We start from the raw sequence: 23,073 nt of genomic DNA, 5'->3' as shown, positions 1-23,073 counted from the left end.
ATATTTCAAGACAGAAGTTTGTAACTTCAGAACTCAACAGCTTTCTTGTATTGAAAACTAGAGGAAACTATAGCACATCCTAAGACGAAGAAAAAAGATGTATCACCAACTCTTTAAAAATGTATTTTAAAATATTAAGCATTTTCCTTAAAGAAAGCAACTGCTCCTTTTTCTCCTATTCCTTGCACAAGACAGGCTATGATTAGTGCAGTCTACCAAAGGATGCGTTTGTACAGTAAGTGCAGAGGACAGAATCAACCTTTTTTCTTCTTCTCCTATAAAGGGGAACAAATTAATTTTCAAATGAATTAAGTTTATATGCAGAAAGTTGCTTCCTTATCTGGAGTGTTACTGAACAGACTCTAGTTAGCGCACTAAGCAGTGCTCTTCTCTGAAATAATGCTGTCTTCAGTAGATTTCACTAGGCACAAATACATTTGTTTAGCTTTTACTATATGACAGTTTTACAACTTAAGAGTTAGTACAGGTTAAGCGTCTTTCAAAAAAGATATTTTCAGAGCTGGATGGATGGCTAAATCACTGAGGCAGAGAAGCCCAAAACAACCTGAGACATATATGGAAAATTAGTTGGAAATTAAGCTCTTGTTCAGCAGAAAAGTGCTAGAACCATTCTGGCTGAAAAGATGTCAGCTTCTTAGGCTACATACAAGAAGCTCTGAATGGTGGAAAAACATCTGAGAACATCAAGGACTTCCCTACCATATTCTTTTGGTAAGCCACTTTACCTCTAAGATAAAAGGGAAAGGTGAATGGCCTTACCACTTACAGTAATTTCTCTCTCTCAAAGGTACAGAGGGCTAACCCTGCAAAGCACTTAAGTATGCACTTAAAAACTTGATGAATAAGGTCAAAATCACTATTTGTTTTAATCTTATCCAGCATAACCTCAGCAAACTGCAGACCATGGTTCATCTGACTTTTCACTTGTTACAGCTGAAGCTCGCCATCAGCAGGGCTGGACACAGCACACTTCTGTATTCAACAAGACTCCCAGGAATACTTTGAAGTATTGCAGAGATTATGTTGGGATTTCGTTTGTTTTAAGAGGGGGAAAAAAAGACAAAAGCATATTTTCTTAGAATTCCGTCAAAGCAGGAGCACAGACCAAAGGTGTTCGGACATCTCTGCTGTCACTTACTGAACAAGGCTTTAACAGCCACCAAGCACCATGAAGCCTTGCTATCAGGCTTCTTGTTATGGCTTGGTGAAGTCAATGTACTATTCTTGCCCGGTCCTTGCTGTTGGTTATGAGTGATGCAAAATAGCGTGCCTTAAGCCAGATTCTATTTCCATTAAGAGTCATTTATAACCTGTAATCAAATAACTGAATTCAAAGGTGTATTTAGGCTCACTGCCTCCACATTCATTTTTATGCCACAGGGAAGGAAGCTAAGCAGCCACCCTACTGTATTCCTGACCTCCCTTCTTGGGCAAACCTTGAAGATTACAGCAACTTTTGTGGCTACACTACAAAGACTAAAGTGACACATCCTGATAAAAACCTTATTTGCTATGTATTTTATCACAAAGGTTTCCTTTACATTTGAGAATCACAGCAAGAGAATAGGAAGCAAAAAGGCTGCTTAACGATCAACTTAAAATGTAAGACTATGTGAATATCTAAGAGATGTCATTGCTATAGCATGTTTTGATATACCAGAATCTTTGGAAAGTTCAGATTTCAAAGTGAAATCACTCTTGACAGGTCACATTCCATAGTTCATTTTCAAACCTTCCTCTATTTTTCATCAGAAAATTTAGAGAGCAAAAAGAAGGAAAACAGATGTCAATAAAAAAAGCAATTAGATGAGCTGCATCTCAAAACACGAGGATGCAAGTCTAATTGGACAAACTGGTCTCCGTTCGCAGTTTGATAACAAAAACAGACAAAGGTTCACACCAGAGCCAGAGGCACTGCTGCATGCCAATTACCACAAAAATGTACTACATTTTTGGATTAATTACTTTCACAGTGCTGAAAGCTAAACGTTTTACAATTGTGCAATTCGTATCAATTCTTGCCCATTAAATTTTTAACGGAACTGGACCCGTCATCAGCTTGCTTGCTTAGGACTTTCCAAGCCAATCCAGCTGTCCCTCAGCAGGGCAACATTTCAAGAGATTCAAAGTAAGACTGAATTCACTCTTTACACAGAAGCTAAAATAGAGTCTACATTCAAGATGTGTTTAAAATACAATATAGGAGCAAATGAACATGGAGCAACGCACAAAAATGTACTATGCAATAACAGCACTTTTTTTTCCAGTGGTAAAGGTTAAAATGGGAATAATCATAAATTAATTTGTTGTCCAGAATTCTAACAACTTGGATGTTCAAAGTAGCAAGTTATGATCCAAGATAGGATATTGTACAGAAAATGCAGTAACTTTAAGCACTCTGTATGGGAGAAAGTAAAAGATAAAAATATCACTAATGACAGGTTGGCAAAACAAAGAATTCTTTGCAAACCTTAGTAACCTACAGGGATATTTACTGGAGCATAGAATCAGACCTAAAATCTTCCAAAGAAGAAAAATGAAGCTTTTCTGTAATACTTCTGTATAACAACAGTACATAAACTGACCTCACATACTACTAAAACCAACTTTTCCTGTAATGATTTGATAGAGAAAATATCAAAGGGGTGAACCACTGACTTCCTACTGTATGCAAGGGGTACAGTTTTAGCTGTTTCTGAAGAGACATTATTACTGCTCGTGTATATTTAAGCTATGCATTTTTAGTCAATTAAAACCATTCAGATTACATGGGAAATAGAGCCACATACAAACTTAAAGATTTGATCTTCTTTGTATCAGCAGATTTTCAAAAGAAAATTGCTAGGATTGCTGCTACAGCACATTCAAGTTATTTACCACTGTCCTGGACTCAATATTATATCTTCTGTTGTTGTAGTAAGCACTCCTCTGGAAAGGAAAGAGCTGCTTTCCTTTAAGCATCTCTTAAAACCAATATAAAATTTTCCTGCGAGTCAAGCACTAACAGATCCTTCCCTTCATTTCAAGGAGGGACATCCCACACTGCCTCGTAGAATTTCCAAGAGGGCTTGCCCTAATCAATAGCAACAACGTTAAGAGCTCTTAACAATGAAGCAGGGAAGTAATTGGAATTGCAAGAACAGAGAACAAAGATCAAGGCACCTATAAGGTTTGCTTCACAAAACTGAACGGAGTAGTTGAGGATAGTTCTTCTTGAGCAGGATGAGAAATAGCAGTTGAAATAAATACTCCCCAATTTACAGAAAAACAAAGTTAACGTTTCACTGATCTGAACTGAAGTAACATTGACAAACATCAAATTTAAAAGTCTTCCCCACATGTCTAACTCCTCAAAAGCCACATGGGCTAATGTAATGGACAAGAATTGATACTGAAGTTGGCAGATTGCCTGATGAAGGAATAAAACAAAAAACCCTCTAGGAAAGACAACGGGTCTAATTCAATGTACTTTCAAAGGGCTTTGGCAGAATGATGCTGAATATGAATGCTCGGTCATTTTGACTGATGGAGAAAAAAATTGTGTCAGCCTCTAAAATGAACCAGAGTAGAAAGATCAATCTCAAAAAAGCCATTCATATGAGTTTATACACTCTCAGGCAGAAATAAGGCTTGGAATGAAGAGGTGGTGCTTGAGAAGCATTTGAATAGCTGAAAACCTGACCAGACTTCCAAGTGATAACAAAGGAATACAGGAATCAACCTAAAGCTGTAGGATTCCACTAAAAAAGCCAATTAGCAAATGTAATCCAAAATATTAGTGTTAACATGGCTAGGTTTATTATGTGCTTATTTTAGTGTGTTTTTTTTTTTTTTTTTAAGTACTAAACTCACCCCATATAATCATGCCAAAGACACTGACTACCCTGAGTAATGAATCACTACAGAACATAATAGAGTTATGCACAGAAGCAGAAACTAAGATGCCTTACAACGGGACTGAAGAACAGCCATTTTCTGATCAGCAATAGCTGCAACACCACTATTATACCACTCAGCCTCTCCATATGATTATGCACTGAGTTTCTGACCCTCTTAAACTACCCCCATCACATAACTATAACCTCAGAATATGAGTAGCAAGATAAACACCATAATCAATAATAAGAATGACTCATCAGCAAAATCTAGGATAATCATATTCTTTGCATGGCATATTTTCATATTTCTATTAAACATTGGGGGAGGTTAGGAAGCTATTTTTAAAAATACCTGTAAAAAATAGAAATGTAGCCATCTAGATGATTTCCTGTTCTCTCACCCCACCCTCTTTTACTTTTTTTTTTTTTTTTTTTTTTTTAAGTAAATTCGAAACTGACCCACAATATCAAGGAATTAAGAACAACATTTAGATTTGGAAAATGTCTGTGAAACATACCAAACAGAAACAGGACTTAAACAGGCCTTTCAGTACAACTCACGTTCCTCCTTCGTAGACTTGCAGTTTAGTAGGCAAGGATAGACCCAACGGTCACTAGCAGAGGGGAAATGACTTACCTCCTCAAGCTGTCACTTTAACGTAAGTTATTTTTAAGATAGAAACTATGTGAGCAGAAAACACTGATTTCTGGACATTTACCTAATACAGGTAAATATTCTCCCCCTAGGAACTAGTAGCTTTGTCCAATGTCAAAGAAAAACATTTAAGTTTAAGGTGGGAAAGATGTGTAATCCCATATAGTAGAGAGCACAAATTACCTTGTTTTGTGCAAGAAAAGAGTGAAATCTTTTGTATATTAAGTTCTACAAAACCCTGACTAGAATTTCTTCCTAACTACATAATGCTTAGAGAAAAAGAGCCGAGCTGACACACATTAATATTTACACGGTGCTCTCTGAACAGAGTGACATTAGCCAGTGTTTGCATGCTGATCTTGCAAAAAATTTGAGAGAGACCACATTGGGGCTCTTAGTGCTCAGGAAATTGGTTAATCACATTTGACATTTGCTGGAGCCACGGAATCCAGAGAAGAGAATCATACCTGACATATTTTAAAAAGAAGAAAAAAATAATCAGAACATCACAAATAAATTTCAAGGCTGAATTCAAATACAAAAAAAAAGGTATGAACAGAGAACAAGCACTCAAGAAAAGATAAACTACCAATGAAACAGCAATACCAGAATAGGTAATAAAACAAAGTCTTTTTTGCGGACACAATGAATTGATTATAACAGCCACAGATTAAATTACATTTGGTTTCCAAAGTGTTTCAATTCTTTATTCTGTCAATAGCTATTTAACTTCTGAATAGAAGTCTTTATATTATTTAGGGGGCTGCACCTTCATCTCTAACAAGTATAAAGCAGATATTATTCCGTGAGCAACTCATATTTCTAATAATGATAAACATGTCATAATACTATGCCTTCCTTGTCAAAGGAGCAAAATACTTATTTTCTGTCTTGAAACATGTAAGAAACCAGGCGTGTAAATCCAAGAGATCATACTGGGGCAGAATAAACAACAGCAACACAAATATAAAGAATTCTCTTATCTCTGGATTAATTAGCATTAATAAACTAGGACAAAAATATTTTTGACAGAACAGGAAAGCAGATCATTAGCATGGATGAGATGATATAGGTGATCTTCCTAACACATCCAGAGCAGACCCACTCCAAATGATACTCATGGCTAGTAATTATATGGCCAGATAATTTACATCTAAACATCCAGTGGAGAATATACAATATTTGTATACAAGGCTGAGACTCCTTTTTGCTCCTCAAATCTAATGCGATTTAAGAAAAATTGGTAATAATTAAACAAGTAATGAAACTAAATCCTTTTACTACTACAGAGATTCAAAATCAGGCACAAAAAAGTAGAAGTTTGCAAAGCTTTTTGAAGTGGATCTTCTGTTGGAAGAACAATATAAACAATGATTTGCATCAGTAATTACTTTATTCCAACTGCTGTTTGCACAAGTAATGTTGATTTACTTCAAATGCTGCTTGGTCTCATTAGACCACTCATTTAATTGTGGAAATTTCCTTTAGGCTCAAATCCCTGCTACCTGTGAACAGTACCTCGGCTGCAAGAAGCAAGTCTTAAACAAAAGACTTGTAATACTGCTGTGTTTCTGAAAAGGTAATAATTTTGCATGAAGCTTTGTGGAGCACAGTCCAGCCCTTTACCCTATCACGTGTCAAGTATTTCACTCTGAGTGCAGCCAACCTTTCTGACCTTGTTGCCTATTATAGATGTGGATACACATGCATACTGTGATCGCTTCTTAGCCCTGTGAAGGGACACGTGCCACCAAACTCTACATGATACTCATTCCAAACTACATCCTGCCCCTTCCTGCCTCTTTCCCTTTCCACTTTTTTTTTCCCTTCTCCCTCCACATTATATTTCCCACTAAAAGAACGCTCTGTCCTGACGATACAGTGACCAGCTGGCAGCAAAGGTCTTTACTAGATCATAAATTCAAGTCAAAAGAGCTACAATTGCTTATAAAATGTAAGCTGGAAAAAACACCATGGTAATTCAGAAATTAGTAGTGACAGGTGTTCAAAACAGAAATCAACATGACTGCCATCAGTAGCTTCTGAACTGACTCTCTAGTAATGCTAGGAGAAAGTAAGCTTTGTTTGACAATATTTAACAGATTTACACAGGAGTATGAAATTCGGGCTTTCCAACAAAATAGCTCAGCCACGAATTTATTCCATGTAATCGGACTGCACGACTAAAATGTTCGACTCAAGCCTTAAAAATCTATGAAGACAGTACTGCCACACAACCCAAAGCAAAGGGTTAGGCAGCTTCCACATTATTTTATTAAATGTTTTAAGTTCTTAATTATGAGTGAAATCTGAGTTCTGAATTAAGAATGCCTAAGAAAAAGAGAACTAGTCTAGGAACCAAAGGTAGGGCAAAAAAGGCTCTACGTTTAGGGTCCTGCAAGGTTTCATTAGGAAAAATTAAAAAGAGGGTTTCTGTTTTTTGTGGGTTTTGTTTGTTTGTTTGTTTTTAAACAGTGCATTCTTAGCTGGATTATTTTTTTTTTTTTTTTAAGAAGATGAGCAAGAAAGTAAAACAAAGCACAAAACATGCAGCTGATTCTCTGCCTCCTCCCTTGATTTCAGAAGCCGCTCCCCAGGCCTCTGCCTGTGTCACTACAGATTTTCAGTGACTGACTATTGTCACTGCCAAGATAATTACCAGTGATTGCTGGATGTAAACACTAGAATAGTGTTGGAAAAATTAAGCGTATGTATGGCATGAGAAACTGCACTAATCTGACTGAACGTAACTTATCTTTCAATGTGATATGTAACATTAAAGGACGGAGAAAAAATAATCAAAACTCCATAAAAATGAGGAAAAGTGAAACTAGAAGTTTTTCTGAGCTATTAATCTTTCGTGATAATGAAGTACTTAGGATGACTTCTAAAACTCACTTTCATTTAGATGCTTCATTTATTTTAATCTGGTAGATAATTAGAGGGAAATCAAATCCGTCTCCACAGCAAAATATTTACCAGAGATGCAGCTCAGACTTCTCAATGTGTGTTCCCTGTGTTCAAATGTAGTGTTAAATATATTGTTAGAACTTTACATAGATTAATGTCCATTAACTAATTAGCATCAAAACTAGAGTCTGCAGTGTTTGCTGCCTTGTTATCTGTCAGAACAGGAAATCTTTCAGTGTTTGGTTTGTTTTTTTTTTTTTTATACTAATAGGCCAAATTTTGCTTTCCCTGCTGCCAAGCACAATTAGACTAAAAGTACTAGAGTGGATAGATAAAATTCCGTCCAGCTTTCTATATCCAGTCAACTATTATCTTCATCCTGCGAACTTACAGGGATGCCATTTCTGTAGCTACTGGTAGGAATGTTTGGAGAAGGAATGGGGAAGCACAGGTTAGAATTAGCTGAAAGGCATTGAAAAGACGAAAAGAGTGAGAGAAAAGACAAAGAGAAAGCATTGCAAATCTTTGCTCCTGAAGACAAGGAAAACACAACTGGAGCTCAGATCACATTTTGCTTTTACTTTGGTGTTCTAATCACCCATGGAGGTTTACAATGACCTTTACTTGAAGCTTACAGTAAGACCATGTCTCTCTCAAGAAGCTCCACACACCATTCCCTCTTCAATGAAATGTACTTGGAAGTAGGAGGGGTAGATCTCAGCTGAGTGAGTATGGAGCTGTCACACGACTTCCCACGTATCATACAAGGAGCTACAGGACAATCACCTTATGCGCAAACAGATAGGATTGTCTTATGGTGCAGATACACAGACATTATTCAATAGATTATGCTGAAAAAGCTGCATCACTGATGAATTCTTGCTGGGAAGAGCCCATAATTTTTCTCATGACTGACTAATCCTGTTTTAAATTATTTAGCAGTCTAAATGTATTGGAGAAGAATTCTCAGTTGAATAAGCTTTCCAGACACACACTAGCATTCCCCAGGATTTTTTGTTGCAATCATCGCTTGCCTTTTTTCCATATCCAATATGTAGTTAATGAATGCTTGACATGAAAATCAGCATTAAAAAAAATAGTTACATAATTGCAGGTTAAAAAGAAATCTTTTTCCAGCTCCAAGCACTGAAGTAATCTTAAGGGTGAAGGTTAAGTGCAGGTAACACAGCACTGGTTGCTTTGCAAGACATTCTATACACTGACCACAGCAACCTATACGCGTAGCACTGCCTCTGAAAAAATATTTTGATCTAATAATAATATTACAATAGCACTTGTAAATATTATCAGTCATGTCTTGTTCAGGGGACTCTTTAGCATGTATTAAAGAAATGTTCCTATACAATTCTTTTGAGTATTTCTTTCTAAAAAAGGACAGCAAAATTACCCTTGAAATCAACACAGAACATGAGAAACATATTTAAGCTTGCCAATAAGTGACAAAAGAAGAACCAAATAGATATCCTGGCATGGAGGCAGGCTTATAAATAAAAACATTAATAAATAAATACATCACCTTTTCGTGTCTCTAAGGAACGGCTTAAAACAAGGTGCTTCCTTAAAACAGAAGGCATTAAGTCTCTCAGACTGATCCTACCACAAGCATTTCTGTGCAAGCTGCAACAGGCAGTTCCTCTCATTTCTAGATGAGTTTATACACTGGAAATAACCAACAGATGTACCTGACACTTCCACAAATGTGAGTATTCATTTTTGTATCAAGCCACTGATTAATATCCTGCAAGCTTCTTTGAAAGAATTAACACTGTGGATGCAAAAGAAGTCACACAAGGACAGTTGGGAGCACAGTTTCCTGGATAAACTAACATAATTGAGAAAAAGTATTTTGTTTTTGTAATTATTGCAAGGCGCAAATAAAAAAAAGTCAAAACACTTACTGGATATCTTTTCTCTTCTTTTTCTGAGGGTCCACTAGACGAAGAGTGTCTCTGATAACAGCTACTTTCACTTCTTCATCAACAGGACTTGGGACATTTTCAAATACCCCAGGAGAGAGCTTTAATTTACAAAAGGATACAATTACTCAGTGAAGAACAGAGCATTACCTACTCTACATCTTTTAAAAATTTATGCATATCATATACATTTTAAATACACAGTGATAGATTACAGAACACTTAAAGAATAAGCAAATACCTTAATATTTTAGTATATTACAACAGCTTTTAGTTATTTCTCTGGTAAATCAAGATTAAAAAAAAAGATTGTTGCCAATGTTACCATTTATATTATGTATAAAAATATGAAAAAAGTAGCAATCCTCTAAATACAATTAAGTCAACTGAAGAGGATGTTGAATAAATGTATTTATGACAAAGATGATGGAAAGCTTTCACAATTCCAATAAGTCATATTTCAAGGGTATAAGATTAGCAATGATTTCAAAGCAGGGAATTACAAAAAACCTTGGAGGTTTCATATCAGCAAACAGCTTTCATCTTTCAAACAAGGAAAAGGACCAGAAAACCAAGCCTAAACAACTTCATTCCAATATCACAATCACGTTGAGAAGTCTTACCTCTTGCTCATGTTCTATTCTCATGCTGGGATTTGCATTTACTTCTAGTAACATGGGCTTCAAGTTTTTCATCAGGAGAATGTCAAAGCCTAAAATCTGTGCATAACAAGCAGCGTGTTACTTTCCTTCTACTTATGGTGTTCTTCCAGAGAATGCAATGGTCATCCAAATATCAACATTTGGTTAGAATTAACATTTGAGCAACAAAAGAAATAATTGAAAATCACAACATATTGCTGAATAATTACTCCAGCCATTTGTCTTTGATCTTACTGCCTACTTTCACACTACCCCCATCTCTAAATAGTGCATCTGTCAACACAGAATTTCAGCACCTATCACGATTGGGTCTTAAAACTGCCATTGTCATAGCTCCATTGGGCAACGGCAAAGCTTCATAGCTATAATACCTAGAAGATGGAACCTGGAGGGAATACTGATATTAACGATTGATCTGCATTAAAAGTTCTCCATATGTTTACAGCCAGAAGTAACATAGGTCAGGTGACTGAGATCTGTAAGGTAAAACCTGGGTGAGGAGAACCTAAGCTGGGAGCTCACACAATGCATTGCCCAGCTTCCATCTGCTACTCCTCTTTCCACTACATCCAACCAGTGATCAGCAGCAAAACTAAAAGCAGCTTTTAGAAAAAGGAAGAACAGATCCAGAAAATTAATCCATGCACAGAGCTAACTGCATCCCTAACAAAAATCTCAACCCACCTGGAAGCAAGTTGGCCCAGGCTTTCCCGCCGGTATGTCGGACTGATAGTAAACCTTCAGTTCTGGAGTCAGTGCAATAATTGTTTTAATCACCAGTGAAATTATATCTGACCAAACCTTTTTGACATCAGCTCCTCTGGAAGACAGTCTGCACAGAATGCTTGAAAATGTCCTCTTGCTGCCAGTGTTTGCATTGTCAGAATGGATGAAATTCCCACTATGGATATTTAGTGAATAATTGGTTAAGTGCATAAAAACCTGGTGCAAATTTTTTACAGTGGGCTCTTGATAGGGCTCTGTACAAAATCTAGAAAGTCCATCTTTGGCTATATAAATCTCTAAGGGTTCTAAAGATTTCAGTAAGACATAAAGACGAATATCAAATTTCAGCTTGTCAACAAGCAGGGGTTTGCAAATATATTCCTGGACCACAGCTGGCCGGCTCTGGAGGCTTCCCGTCAGTCTGACGTCGTTTGGGTCTTTAACGAGGTAGATTCCATCCCCCTGGCACCCTCCGTCAGGTTTTACGATAAAAGTGGGCTTCCAGGATGGATCGCTCTCTTTCATCATCTGAACCTAGGAGGAAAAGAATTATAAAGAAGGACACTAACTAGGGGGAAGAAGGGCTGATACTATGAAAGCCAAAAAATTGCATTCGCATTCATAAAATAAATCACACGATCACATCACTATAGTAGTGAACACCACACAAAAAAGGCAGAAGATAAACAGTACTGACAAGCACAAAAACAAACCTGAGTGGAGAGTTACCAGTGCAGATAAAAGGGCTTTTTATTTAACAAGCCATTGTATTAATGATTCCAGGAACTTGTTACGCACCCATTTACAGAATGAAATGCTGTATAACTCATGAGGTCCATTCTACTAGTCATTAGTGTGTATGAAACTGCAAAGTTAAACTTTTGTGTTGCATTTTGAACAATTATTGACAAAAATAATCATTAACCTAAGGAAAAAGCACCTTATTTATTGAGGCATGAATGCAATACAGGAAGAAAAGAAGATAAAGTAAAACTTCGGCACCGATAATATCTTTTTCTACCACTAGATGTTTTTTCACAGTCGAGATACCCAATATTAGTAAAACTAAGGAATATTGAGCCACATGCAGATATTGAGCAAACACCACAAGTTTACAAAATAAAACATACAGTTTATGCTTCAGTTGCTACCTACTACCATTCTCCAAAATGAAGTTTTTTTTTTTCTAAATTACACCATAATTCCTCTCAGGCCTGGCATGCGATTACCAGCTTTCTATCCAATACAAGAGAAAAAAATCTATCACTATTTCAACAACTCATACCAGTGGCTTTGATTTGTATTGAGAAAGTCTGTTCATTTCTCATGACAATTCAGATGCTTTCTTTAGATGTACCTAGTGTGAAATGAGGACAGAATAAAGCTGGGGGAGAATTTGATGGTGTTCAGTAACAAATGGAAACCTTTGGATGAATCTGCACAGCACTCCATGCCTGGACTGTCACTTCCTCCAGCTAGTGCAGATGTTCAGTCCGTGTTCCCACGTTCACCGTTTCTGTGGTGGTTCAGCATGAAACACAGTGCACTCTAGCGTATGAGCTTGCAAGCAGCTAACACCAACATCTACACAGACATAATGCATTTTAATAGTCAAAAAAGCTTAGAGAAGTCAATAAAGAAGATACATTTCACCTCCTTCGCAGAGAATTGCTTCCAGTTTGCGTATTTCTTTAAAAATGTGTCAATTACTCTGTACTGCTAACAAATTATGTTAATAGGATAATTCCAGAAAACATCATTTCCACAGTCACACATTCACAAATGAACTTACTCTGTTACATCTTACTCAGATAGGGCCTCGTAAGATGAAACTCAAAAGTGATTTCTGTAAAGAGAATTACAGGATCACAGAGAGGGTCTATATCTTCACAGAGAAAGTGGTAATAATAAATAAAGTTCTAAAACTCAAATCTAGATCCTAATGCCTCATCTTCAAGAAGCCATTGAGTCTGAACCTTTTGCTCAATCCCTCCATGATCTGTGCATGCTGACATCAGCAACTTGATTTCTGGGGCATAAACAGGGCTTGGCACTTTAACAGAAAACAGCCTTTTACAGGCACCAGCTTCTTGGAAACAACAATAATATATTTGAAGGTTGGGGGTTAAGAAACTAATGGGAGTCGCATAAAGAAGTCACTGAAAAAAAGACAACGACATTTTTCTTCCCTAGAGAAGCAGTTATCTTTAAGAAAAATCAGACAGTTCCTTTTGGAACAGACTGTGTTAACGGCTGGCAGAAATAAACATAAGTATTGTAATAAGGTTGTTTTGGCCTTTGAATGGTTAAGCTGATACATTCATTTAGCAGGGAAAGTTCAAAGCTAGTATCATTCCCAACTGGATACAGTGAAACAGAGTTAAATATGACATCAATAACTACCAGACTAAAATCTGCATTTTTGTAAACTACATATATTTACTCAAAACTTTTTCCATCAGAGAAAAAAGCAATTATGCCATCTAAATTGCCTACAAAGTTCACATTCCCAAGTAGCAAACCTACACTTTGCAAGCTTCAAAGCATTTTATCTGAAGACAAAAAAAAAAAATCAGAAAGATAAACTAGGTCACCGTAAGGACTTGACACAACTGCTGAATATCAGATCTCTGATGTTATACGCGTATCTCCCACTGCCTAAAAAAAGTTTTTGTTTATTTATCACTTGTAGAGCAAAAGTAAGAACAATAGACATTTGGATGCCTCAAACAGGAGAAGTGAAATTGAGAATGAAAGTCAGGAAGAATTTAAAGTTACCTAAGATGAATTTTAAACACTATTCATATAAATAAGCAAAACATGTAGCAAGGAAAGAGTATGAACACAGTTAAGCCAGTGAAGTTCACATGTTTCAGCCTCCAGAGGCATCCAAGCCAAAAATGTAGCTACGTGAGGTCCTGGCTGACCAAAGACTTGTGCACAATCTCTGCAACTGCAGACAGCACCGGGGGTGCTCACACTGCCATCAGGGCCTGTTTGGTAACTGCAATGGTAATTTAGTGATCCACTGGCATAGACTGAGAGAGAACCCAGGGAGTGGTACTATCTGCAATTGGTTTGGAGGTCAAGGACTGAGCAAGCAATGGAAAACAAACTGCCATGTCACCCCCTCTGGCAGTCCTTTAAGTTCACGGTAAAGCAACAGCACCCTAGTGAGGAGCCCGTTGCAGCTCAATCCAGTTCTATTGCTGTTCTCTGCATTCCGATGCAACCCCAAAGGGTGTAAATCTAGCAGCACTGCATTCGCAAACACTTAGCAGGAAAGACGTTGTTAGAGCACAAACTGTAATTTTCAAAATGTAACACTATAAAATTCAAATTTCAATTCATCTCCTGGTCCTTTTACCAGTGAAGAATAATCCTCCCATTCCGCGACATAAAGCTGCGTACTGGAGGATTCTTTCTAGCTTACACTTTGTTCAAGTCAGTATCCCAGAAAGATACGTGGCTAATCTTGAACCTCCACAACTAAACATGCTCTACTATGATTCGAGCCGTACATACAAAGTGGCAATCATGGTCTACTAGGGCAGAAATAATAAAGAACCCTTTGAAATGAACAGGGCAATCTGCCTGCTGTTCCCCATGTCTATCATACACGCCTCAGGCTATTTTTGCTCTGCTGCAGCAGTACTTTTTCAAAAAAGATAATGCTTTCTGGGGACTATTGTTAAAGATGCAACAGTGACCTGCTTTTGAAATCCTGCGTTTTAACAATCATTGGTTGCTGTTTGAGGTCAGAACAAGATTTGTGTTTACTACAGAGAGAGGCCAGGATATCGTACAAGTCTAAATGCCATGTGCTCCTTACATGCTGGCTTCAAAAAATAAAGCAAGACAATTCTCTGTTTTGTTCTCATCATCGAACAAGATAACTCATTTCTCTGACCAGCAAAGACAGCAGGAACATCATATAAGAAGTCTGCCGAGAGAACAGACGACTTGCATTTCGGTATAGGCTAACTGAGGAGAGATTCAATGCATTTCAGTTTCAGGTTTGTCTTCTTGTTTCTAAATTAAAATTCTTGTGACATTAAATGCAATCATGCTTCCATAACATACCACAAGGATACATAAATGACAAAGTAACCCCACTGATTTGCTCAGGGAAGCCATTCTAGGGGAAGGAGAAAAAAAAACACACAAGATTAAGACCTTCGTTGGAAATAATCAGAGCTAGACAAGTTAATTTCATATAATGGCTTCTTGTATTATGATAGATCAAAATCTCATGCTTTACTCTTTGCATTTAACTGCAAAAGAAGTAACTTCCCGAGGTCCACAACAAAGCCTATCGCAACTGGTATATTATGGCACTACGTCCACACTTCCTCTAGACATTTGTCTTTCCAGACCGGTATTTGAGCACCTTTCCAGATCTGCTTCAAAAGCGTTCTCTGTACTATTCAGGCCTTCTATGCCATCAAAACATGCCAGACAAAGTATACATGGGAAATAATAATCTGGAGTCAATCCGTTTTTCAGCAGACCAAGCGGCTTGAAGAACAAAGATGGTTTCTTGATCTTCAAGAAAATTCTCAACAGTCATCCTGAAATTCTCCACAATCGCCTCAACTGCATTCTGTCAAACTCCCTTTATGAGGCAGCTTGTCCAGACTGAGAAAAATCAGTCATATAGGAAAATTAGTTTAAATAAAATTACATACTATAATTAGCTTGACGGAAGGAAATTATTTTTAAAAACATGCTAACCGCTTACAGCCAACAGCAAAAAGAGAGTTAGATGTCTAATGGTGTGAAAATCTGATTCAGTTGCAGGTTCTCTCTTCTTGAGGAAAACACTGGCTGAATGAAATAGTATCCCCAAGAAATACATATAATGCGCTATAAGACTTGACAGCACAAAGAATGGAATATTCATGCCTATGCCTAAGAGGTATCCAAAAGCTGAAACCTGATTAAGCCACCAAAAATACACTGTGCTGGAAATTAGACTGTCCAAATTAGATTCTTAATAAGAATTAATCACACTAGGGCTATTCATCATCCTCACAGACAACAGAAAGAAGGTAGTAAGAGAGCAGTCAAGGTCTTGGTTTGAATCCCAAGCTAGTTACTTTTCAGAAATTGGAATTTCCTAACAGAAATGAGTTATCACACAGACTCCAACAGATTCTTCTCTAACAGTTAGTGAAGTAGTGATGACTGCAACACTCGAGAGACTTGCTTATCTGTAACTCATCTCCATTATGGTGACACCTTAGCAGAGAATGTTTCAGATGGCTTAAGAACGGTAAATATTTAAAATAGACACATACATACTTACTAAGTAAAAACAACTTTTAACCCCTTATTAAAAATTCTCATCACCATTTCAGTTTAATATAAATGGCACCACGGGAACTACCATTTTCTTGGTATTTCCCAGCATGAAGCTTATCCACAACAAACTTAAGAGTGCAGTTCTCTCATCGATTACTGCTTTTTTAAAGCATGGAAGGTTAACACTAGGTTAATTTTTGAGTTTTCTAGCTGGATGTAGGTATGAAGGAAAGTGGGAAAATGAAGAAGCTGACAGCACTTTTGTTTTGTACTTTCTTGTTTTAGAGGACTTACATTACAAACTCATGTTAAGCCAAACACACTCTTACAACATAAAATATAATGTTTGATAACAAGAACTATGCTTCTCTCAAACACAGATGGAAAAACATATGCAAAGGAAACTCCTAGGAGTGTGTTACTGGACATCTGTTATTCTTGGAACAAAAACCAAATCATTTTCACTCCAGCAACCGTTCAACCAGAGAAAAGTATTTATTCGCAGTGCCACCTGCTGACAGTGTGCGTGTCTGTCTGTGCATTTAACCTGATGTACAGACCACATTGCTACGTGCTGCTCAGTTAATCAGTGCCTTGTAACTGAGACAGGCATGGTTCCCAAAAGAATCATTGCTAAAACCCCAGTGCGCCATTTTGAAAGTTTACTTCCAAGTTATTTTCACTTATCTACCTGTCATTTCTAAATTTGTTGGATAATTTACACTCCTTTTTACAAATTGGCCTTACATCTAAAGCAATAAAGCTGTGAAGTACTATTGGGATTTTATTCATTTTTACTGTTACCAGCAGCGCCACGGCAGTGACCCAGCACACTTGAGGAGTATATATTTAAAAGATAGATGTTCATGGATTTAATTGGATTGTGGGTATGGTAATTATCTAAAAAGTAACATACAGACTTCATTACACTTCTATGCTGTATCTTCTTCTCTCACTTTTCCAAGCAAAGGATACTGTCGAATACAAGAATGCACTGGGCAAGTCAGATGAGGCTAAAACAAGCACATGTAATTTTAAAACTATTTGTAATAATAGGACCGAGCACCAACACACAGCACTTTTTTATCCTCGGAAAAAAAGCTGAATAAGCATGGCATTTTATCACATTCTGAATAATTAAACAAAGAAACAGCTTGACGAGATTTAAACAAGCATCTACTCAGGAAGGTACGAGTATATTTAAAAACACACTACAAAACTTTGTTTTGAAGAATTTAGATGAAATGGACAGGATGGACAAGGAACACTTCATCAATAATGAACCTGATGAGATACCACATTCCACACACTACTGTGCTGAAACTCCTTTAGTCCTTTTACACTCAGTGGAATATGCAGGGAAAGGGATTATGTTTCTATCATCTAATTTCCAGACAACTCTTCTGGTATTGCAGGGAAGCTTTTTTTTTAAAAAAAAAAAAAATTCTAGAACATAATCAAAAGCAGTTCATCCTGACTATGTCTGATCTCAAGCAAATTGAAAAAATACCATACGTAGCACCTAAGTGTGATTTTAAATAATCTGGTATGTATGAAAAACTTAAGAATGACGTGGTGACAACAAGTATATGATGTCTATGGCAACATCCAACAAGTTATATGTATCGTTCTCAGTACAAGTAATCTACCTCATCCACAAAGAGGGGAAATTCTTCTGGCAGAATCCAGGATCGAGGATAGAAGTTATATTCTACAGGAAACAGATCTTGCATTGTTCTCACTGCCCGACTCAGTGTAATTTTACGTACCATCTCTGTCATGCCTGGGAAAAATAACAGACAGTATTTAAGAGTGATGAGGAATCCACAGTAAAGTCTCATCCTGAAAGTAAACTGTCGCATCATTACTCACCCTACTGGTAGGCACTACAGCCACGGCTTTCAATAAAGCTGAAAACCTTTCCAAGTTTTTAATCTGACAAAATACCTGTAGCATTTTCCTGACACATTACCTATTATATTACCATATCACGCAAGAAAAAGATCAATTTGATTCTCCAAAACTTAGAATAAAGAGAGGGAAAGCTCTAGTCCAGTAGCAACTTCTGTCTTCGCTACAATCCAAAATTATTGCCCTAGCCTGCTAACATTCCAGGAATAGGAAACAACGTCACTTAAATATAATCTACCACTTTGTGTTTACTTCCCACTCCTTTATGTAACTGTATCAGAAAGAACAGGCTGCTTTGTGAGCAGCAGAACTTACAAAGCCTTTATGCAGCTTTGAATCTCACGCTTGGATCTCCCAGGACTGGAGCATTCCAGGTTATTCTCCTGTGTTGATTGCATGCTTTTAAACATTACAACTAGGTCATGCTGCAGCTTCTGTCTCAGAGAGAGCAGGATGTGTGGGCTTTCTTTACTCTTCTTCAATAGAAGGAACTCAGTAAAATCCAGCATCAAGTCAGAGCAACATTCCCGGAAACCACTTCTAGTTCTGCAGGACTCCGTGTTTCTTGACTACTGTGCGCTCCATTCACTCACCGTGTAGAGCCCACAACACAGAGGTAACACTGAGATTTAAACCCCCAGAAAACTATACCATTTCCTATTTGAATGTGAACTGCTCATAGACAGGAGAAAGTTAAGGTAAATAGAGCATCAAGTTCGATATCCGAGGTTTCTTATTCTCACAGCATACTAACAGCAGCAGTAAATCTGAAGTAAAGCGCTTAGATAAGTCAATACCTAAGCTCCTTGCTCTTATTTAGAGAGATTTCAACAGAGATTAAACAACAAAAAAGGGAGCTTAAAAAAAGTAGAATAGTCGTAATAAGATGAGGGCTGGCAAGAACTCTTCAATATTAAAAATCCATTTGAGGAGCTCTGCTTTGAGCTTCTTTCTGAGCTAGACCAAAGTATGAAGCAAAATAGATTCTTTCCAATCTGAAAAAAATAAATAAATCCAAAGATACAACACCGCTATCAATTATGCTATCAATAATTGCATAGTTAGTCCACTTAAATCACAACCTAAGACTTTTTTTCCCCCCTAAATTCATATATGAATATATTCTTTTAATTAAAACCTCCTCCTCTGTAAAACAAACTTCAGTTCACAAATCGCTTAAGGTACACATTCTGGTATTCACACCCCCCTAAGCAGATTTCACCTACCAAAAATAATATGCTAAAAATACTATCAACTGGTTAGGCAGATGACTCTCACAGAAAATAGTAAGCCCAATAACAATTAATCATGTTTTGTAAGCACTCGTTCAAAATAGAAACATAAATAAGGTACCTGGGAACTTGTTGACTTGACCTGAGAATATATCATTATCGTGAAATGACACCCCGTGCCAATAGATATCGCATGGCAAGCGTCTGCCAAAAGGAAACTAGAAAAGAGAAGGAGACAAGTTTTGAAGCAAACTGGCAATACTCATTGATTCCTTATTTTTCTAAATGCTCATATTACATACAAATCATTCAAGAATAGTACTCTGTCAATTGAAACATGCTCTGTATTGTGGTTGCAAAACTAAGAACATTTTTATCAGTTCAAGGCAGTTAAGTTCAAGATGTTGAATGGGAAAAGGCTTATAGAAGCAAAAAAACAAAAACTGCTGAGGCACAGGATCTATCTGAGAAATTTAGAGCTTGTTATCAACAACAATTAAGGCATGACTCACTTGTAATTTGAAATACTATTACAGGGAATAAAGTTCAATAAGAAGCACTTAATCCCAGCACACGAAGGCACAGCAATAGCAAATGGCTACAACTGGGAAGTAAACAAAACCTGATAATGCTTTTTGCTTTGTTTTCCTTCCCAGTTTAAGGGGTGATAAGCAACCATCGAGGGAAAAAAAATCACCAGAGGTTAGGAATTAATTGTCATACTGCCAGTTACTAAGTTCTATTCTTAAATATATCACAATTTAGTACAAGCAATCCCGTGGCTTCTATTTCGTGCCCTCCCCTACAGCTCGGTAATCCAAATCCCTTTTCACAGGTTGCACCCACACCAGTGGTGGCCTCGTCCCCACCGCGTGCGGCACCTCCACGTGCTCCAAGTCTCGCACGAGCAGGAGACATCACTGCTCCCTATTTCGGGGACAGCCGTAGCCAGTTAGCAATGGTGTTGTAAAGTAATAGTAAGTTGCAACTGCCACGGACTTCCTGAGCAAGCAGGTTTACATTGGTGTCCAAGATGCAGTAAATTGAAAATGGATATTCAAGGCGTTATCTGTCTCTCTATATATATTTGATTATACGTATTCATACAGTATTAATTACAGGCTATTAGTAGCTGAAAGGAATTAAAAGAAAAGCTTACAATTCAACTAATCGTTTGTTGAGCTTTCAACTGGCAAGGACTAAGGCAATCATTTCAACTGCATTAAGTATTCCAGCAACTTAAGAGCTTCTTTTCCCATTCACACAATATTTCATCATAAATGGTAAAATTGTAGAGCTAGCTTTCTGCTATGAGAAAGTTCAGTGTTTTTCACCTGAAGAGCCCTCAAACAGCATGGGCAATTACTGATAGCAAGTTTCTAATAGTAATGGCTAAAAAAAGCTACCGGCAGTAAAAACAAATGCCCTATATATATTAGGGATTCCAACTACCTAAAGCAAAAAAAATCACTAATAAAAATCAAACATTTACAAGCTCTGTTATGATAATAGTGGTTAGTTTTGTGTAAAACAGGTACCCTTATTTCTCCTGCTGGTTCTCTTAGACATAGTGCCTTTATTCAAAGGAACCAAGACCCAAATGACTTTATCTGCAACGCCGTGCAGATGCCGTTAATTACCACATGGAGCGCATTCACAGGAGCCTGCCCTGTTATTAGGTTACTTCTTCTACAAACGAACAGGCTATACTTCTGACCACAGCACTTTCAGGATACAGAAAAAAAGAAACTTATAAAGCTTGTGAATGAATTACTTCCTTCATTTGCTACTTTAATTAAAATTTCAGTTTCAGTGAATAGCTTTGAAAAATTAATCTCAAGTGCTAATTTAGCAATACATCTTTTCTCTATTTCCTTACTCCTAAGGACGAAATACCCCAAAAAGCAGAGCTAGAGGATTCTTCACTTATTCCATTATTATTCAGCCTGCAAAAACTGTTTCTGTACATGTGAAAATTAATTCTGTTAGGCTCTGAAAGACAATCAGTGGCCTTAACCTTTCCACAGGTACATCCAGAATACAGATTCTGTCTTAGGTCTCACACTATCCTTCCCACTAAAACCTGAGCAACTTATTTATTAAATGAAATGGAAATGAAAGGAACAAAATTTGCATTTATATAACACCTTTCATCTGCTGAGGATATCAAAGCACTTTACAAACACTGCACAGAAATCAGTTCACAACAGATGAAGAGTAAGCACCTCTGGACTGGAAAGCGGAAGCCATTTCAGCCCAGAATCAGCAATTCAGATAGCTCAGCAACTTCTCTACTTCTGACATATCAAGATTATTTGGATTTATCCAACAATAGGATCAAATTCATCTCCTGGATATGCTGGAAAGGATTCTTTATCGTCTGCACTATACTTTTACATGAGAATACTGTTTGGAAAGGAACAAACAAGTCAGATTTTTTAGCTCACTGCAGTGCTTGGCAGATATGAATTAATCTTGCTGGGGTAAAACGGGCCTTCTGCCACGTCCCCAGCTTCTGGCCGATGGCAAAAGCAGGGTGCAGGCAGCCTGAGGACTTGGGGTGCTCACCGCTGCCAGGGGACAGAGCTAAAAAATGTGACCGAAGCCATCCCTGCCTCCGTCTGCCTGCTCAGCCTGGTCCTACAACCCGTCCCTGCAACCAACCGCCAAACCTTCAAAGAACTCATTTAAAGTCTTTCTTATTCAGAGCTGGGGCATTTGTCAGAGAAGACAAACAGGAGGCCACGAAGTGAAGTGTTTTCACAGCTTTGACACAATTAATAATCAATCTCAGTCAAGTTGTCTGACAGGTCATTTCTACCTTTTGATTGGAAGCCAATAACTTAAATTGTCTCATGGGTCACATCAGTCTGTTCCATCACATTTAATGACAAGTTAAACGACTCGTCTTCTAGTCAGCTTCTCCTAGCATAAAATTTCAAACTATTTTATGCCTCTGTGCAGCTACTGAACAGCAAGACAAATGAAACACTTGATGTTGGGACAGTTGATGCCTGAGACATCTGCTTCTTCCATTTTCCTAGTAATTGAAAGCTAGCCAAATAAAATAATTTATTAAGCAATGAATAAACTCAGGATGCAAGCTCAATTTGTGCCCATTATTGCATTTGGCATATCATGTTCATTTAAAGAATCTGACACACTAAATCAGATCGTCCAATCTAGCAATACCAGTAATTGCTTCGCTGGCATGCCCATTAACGTTCTGCAATGCTTTTTAAAAGGTCCACCCTGTACGTGGATAAACTGCTCACCGGTATTCGCCACACTTCGTCTTTTTTTTCCTTTTTTTTTTCCCCTATAGTGGCATTTAACACTAATATAATCAGGGAGCATACTGCAACTACAGCCTGCTACTGAAACAAAGCCCTTCTGGCAAGTCAAGGGAACCACAGAAAGGAAATTTCAGGATGTACAACTTCAAACAAAAGCCTGTATGACACTGACATAATGCTATCCATCGGACAGAAAAAGCTATCAGTGAAAAGTAGTCCACTTTAAAAGCCTAGTATAACATTTGCCCAAGAAAACATTCAAGGCAACATATTCAGCAGCAAACGTACAGAACAGAAACAAAGTGAAAGCAGCAACGGGAAAGAATGTAAGAAGTGGTGAGAGAGAAGAGCCAAATATACCAAATCAAAGCCCAAAATGCAAACAACTGGAGAAGTATTACAGAGTGAAAAAGAGTGAAATACCAGCCCCTAAACCATCGGTATTTCAGTATACACATTTCATTAATACCTCTAAGATTTTTTTTCACGTTATTTTTAAGGACCATACAAGAAACTACGTGCGTTCCCTCCACCAGTCCTG

At 37.4% G+C, this 23,073-nt stretch overlaps 3 protein-coding genes across 9 annotated transcripts in view; 2 read left to right on the top strand and 1 right to left on the bottom strand.

The window, feature by feature from the left end:
* MRRF (mitochondrial ribosome recycling factor) overlaps window positions 1–23,073 on the top strand; it is a 217,363-nt gene that overhangs the window by 76,662 nt on the left and 117,628 nt on the right. The window lies entirely within an intron of this gene.
* MORN5 (MORN repeat containing 5) overlaps window positions 1–23,073 on the top strand; it is a 173,696-nt gene that overhangs the window by 76,656 nt on the left and 73,967 nt on the right. The window lies entirely within an intron of this gene.
* TTLL11 (tubulin tyrosine ligase like 11) overlaps window positions 1–23,073 on the bottom strand; it is a 43,725-nt gene that overhangs the window by 18,679 nt on the left and 1,973 nt on the right. Inside the window, 5 exon segments of the mRNA XM_035555362.1 lie at window positions 9,384–9,502; window positions 10,025–10,120; window positions 10,748–11,323; window positions 17,743–17,876; window positions 19,358–19,454. Coding sequence (XP_035411255.1) covers window positions 9,384–9,502; window positions 10,025–10,120; window positions 10,748–11,323; window positions 17,743–17,876; window positions 19,358–19,454 — 1,022 coding nt within the window.

Source organism: Cygnus atratus, chromosome 19 (genome assembly GCF_013377495.2).
Source record: "Cygnus atratus isolate AKBS03 ecotype Queensland, Australia chromosome 19, CAtr_DNAZoo_HiC_assembly, whole genome shotgun sequence".
NCBI lineage: Eukaryota > Metazoa > Chordata > Aves > Anseriformes > Anatidae > Cygnus > Cygnus atratus.
This window is presented reverse-complemented; position numbering and strand designations above follow the sequence as displayed.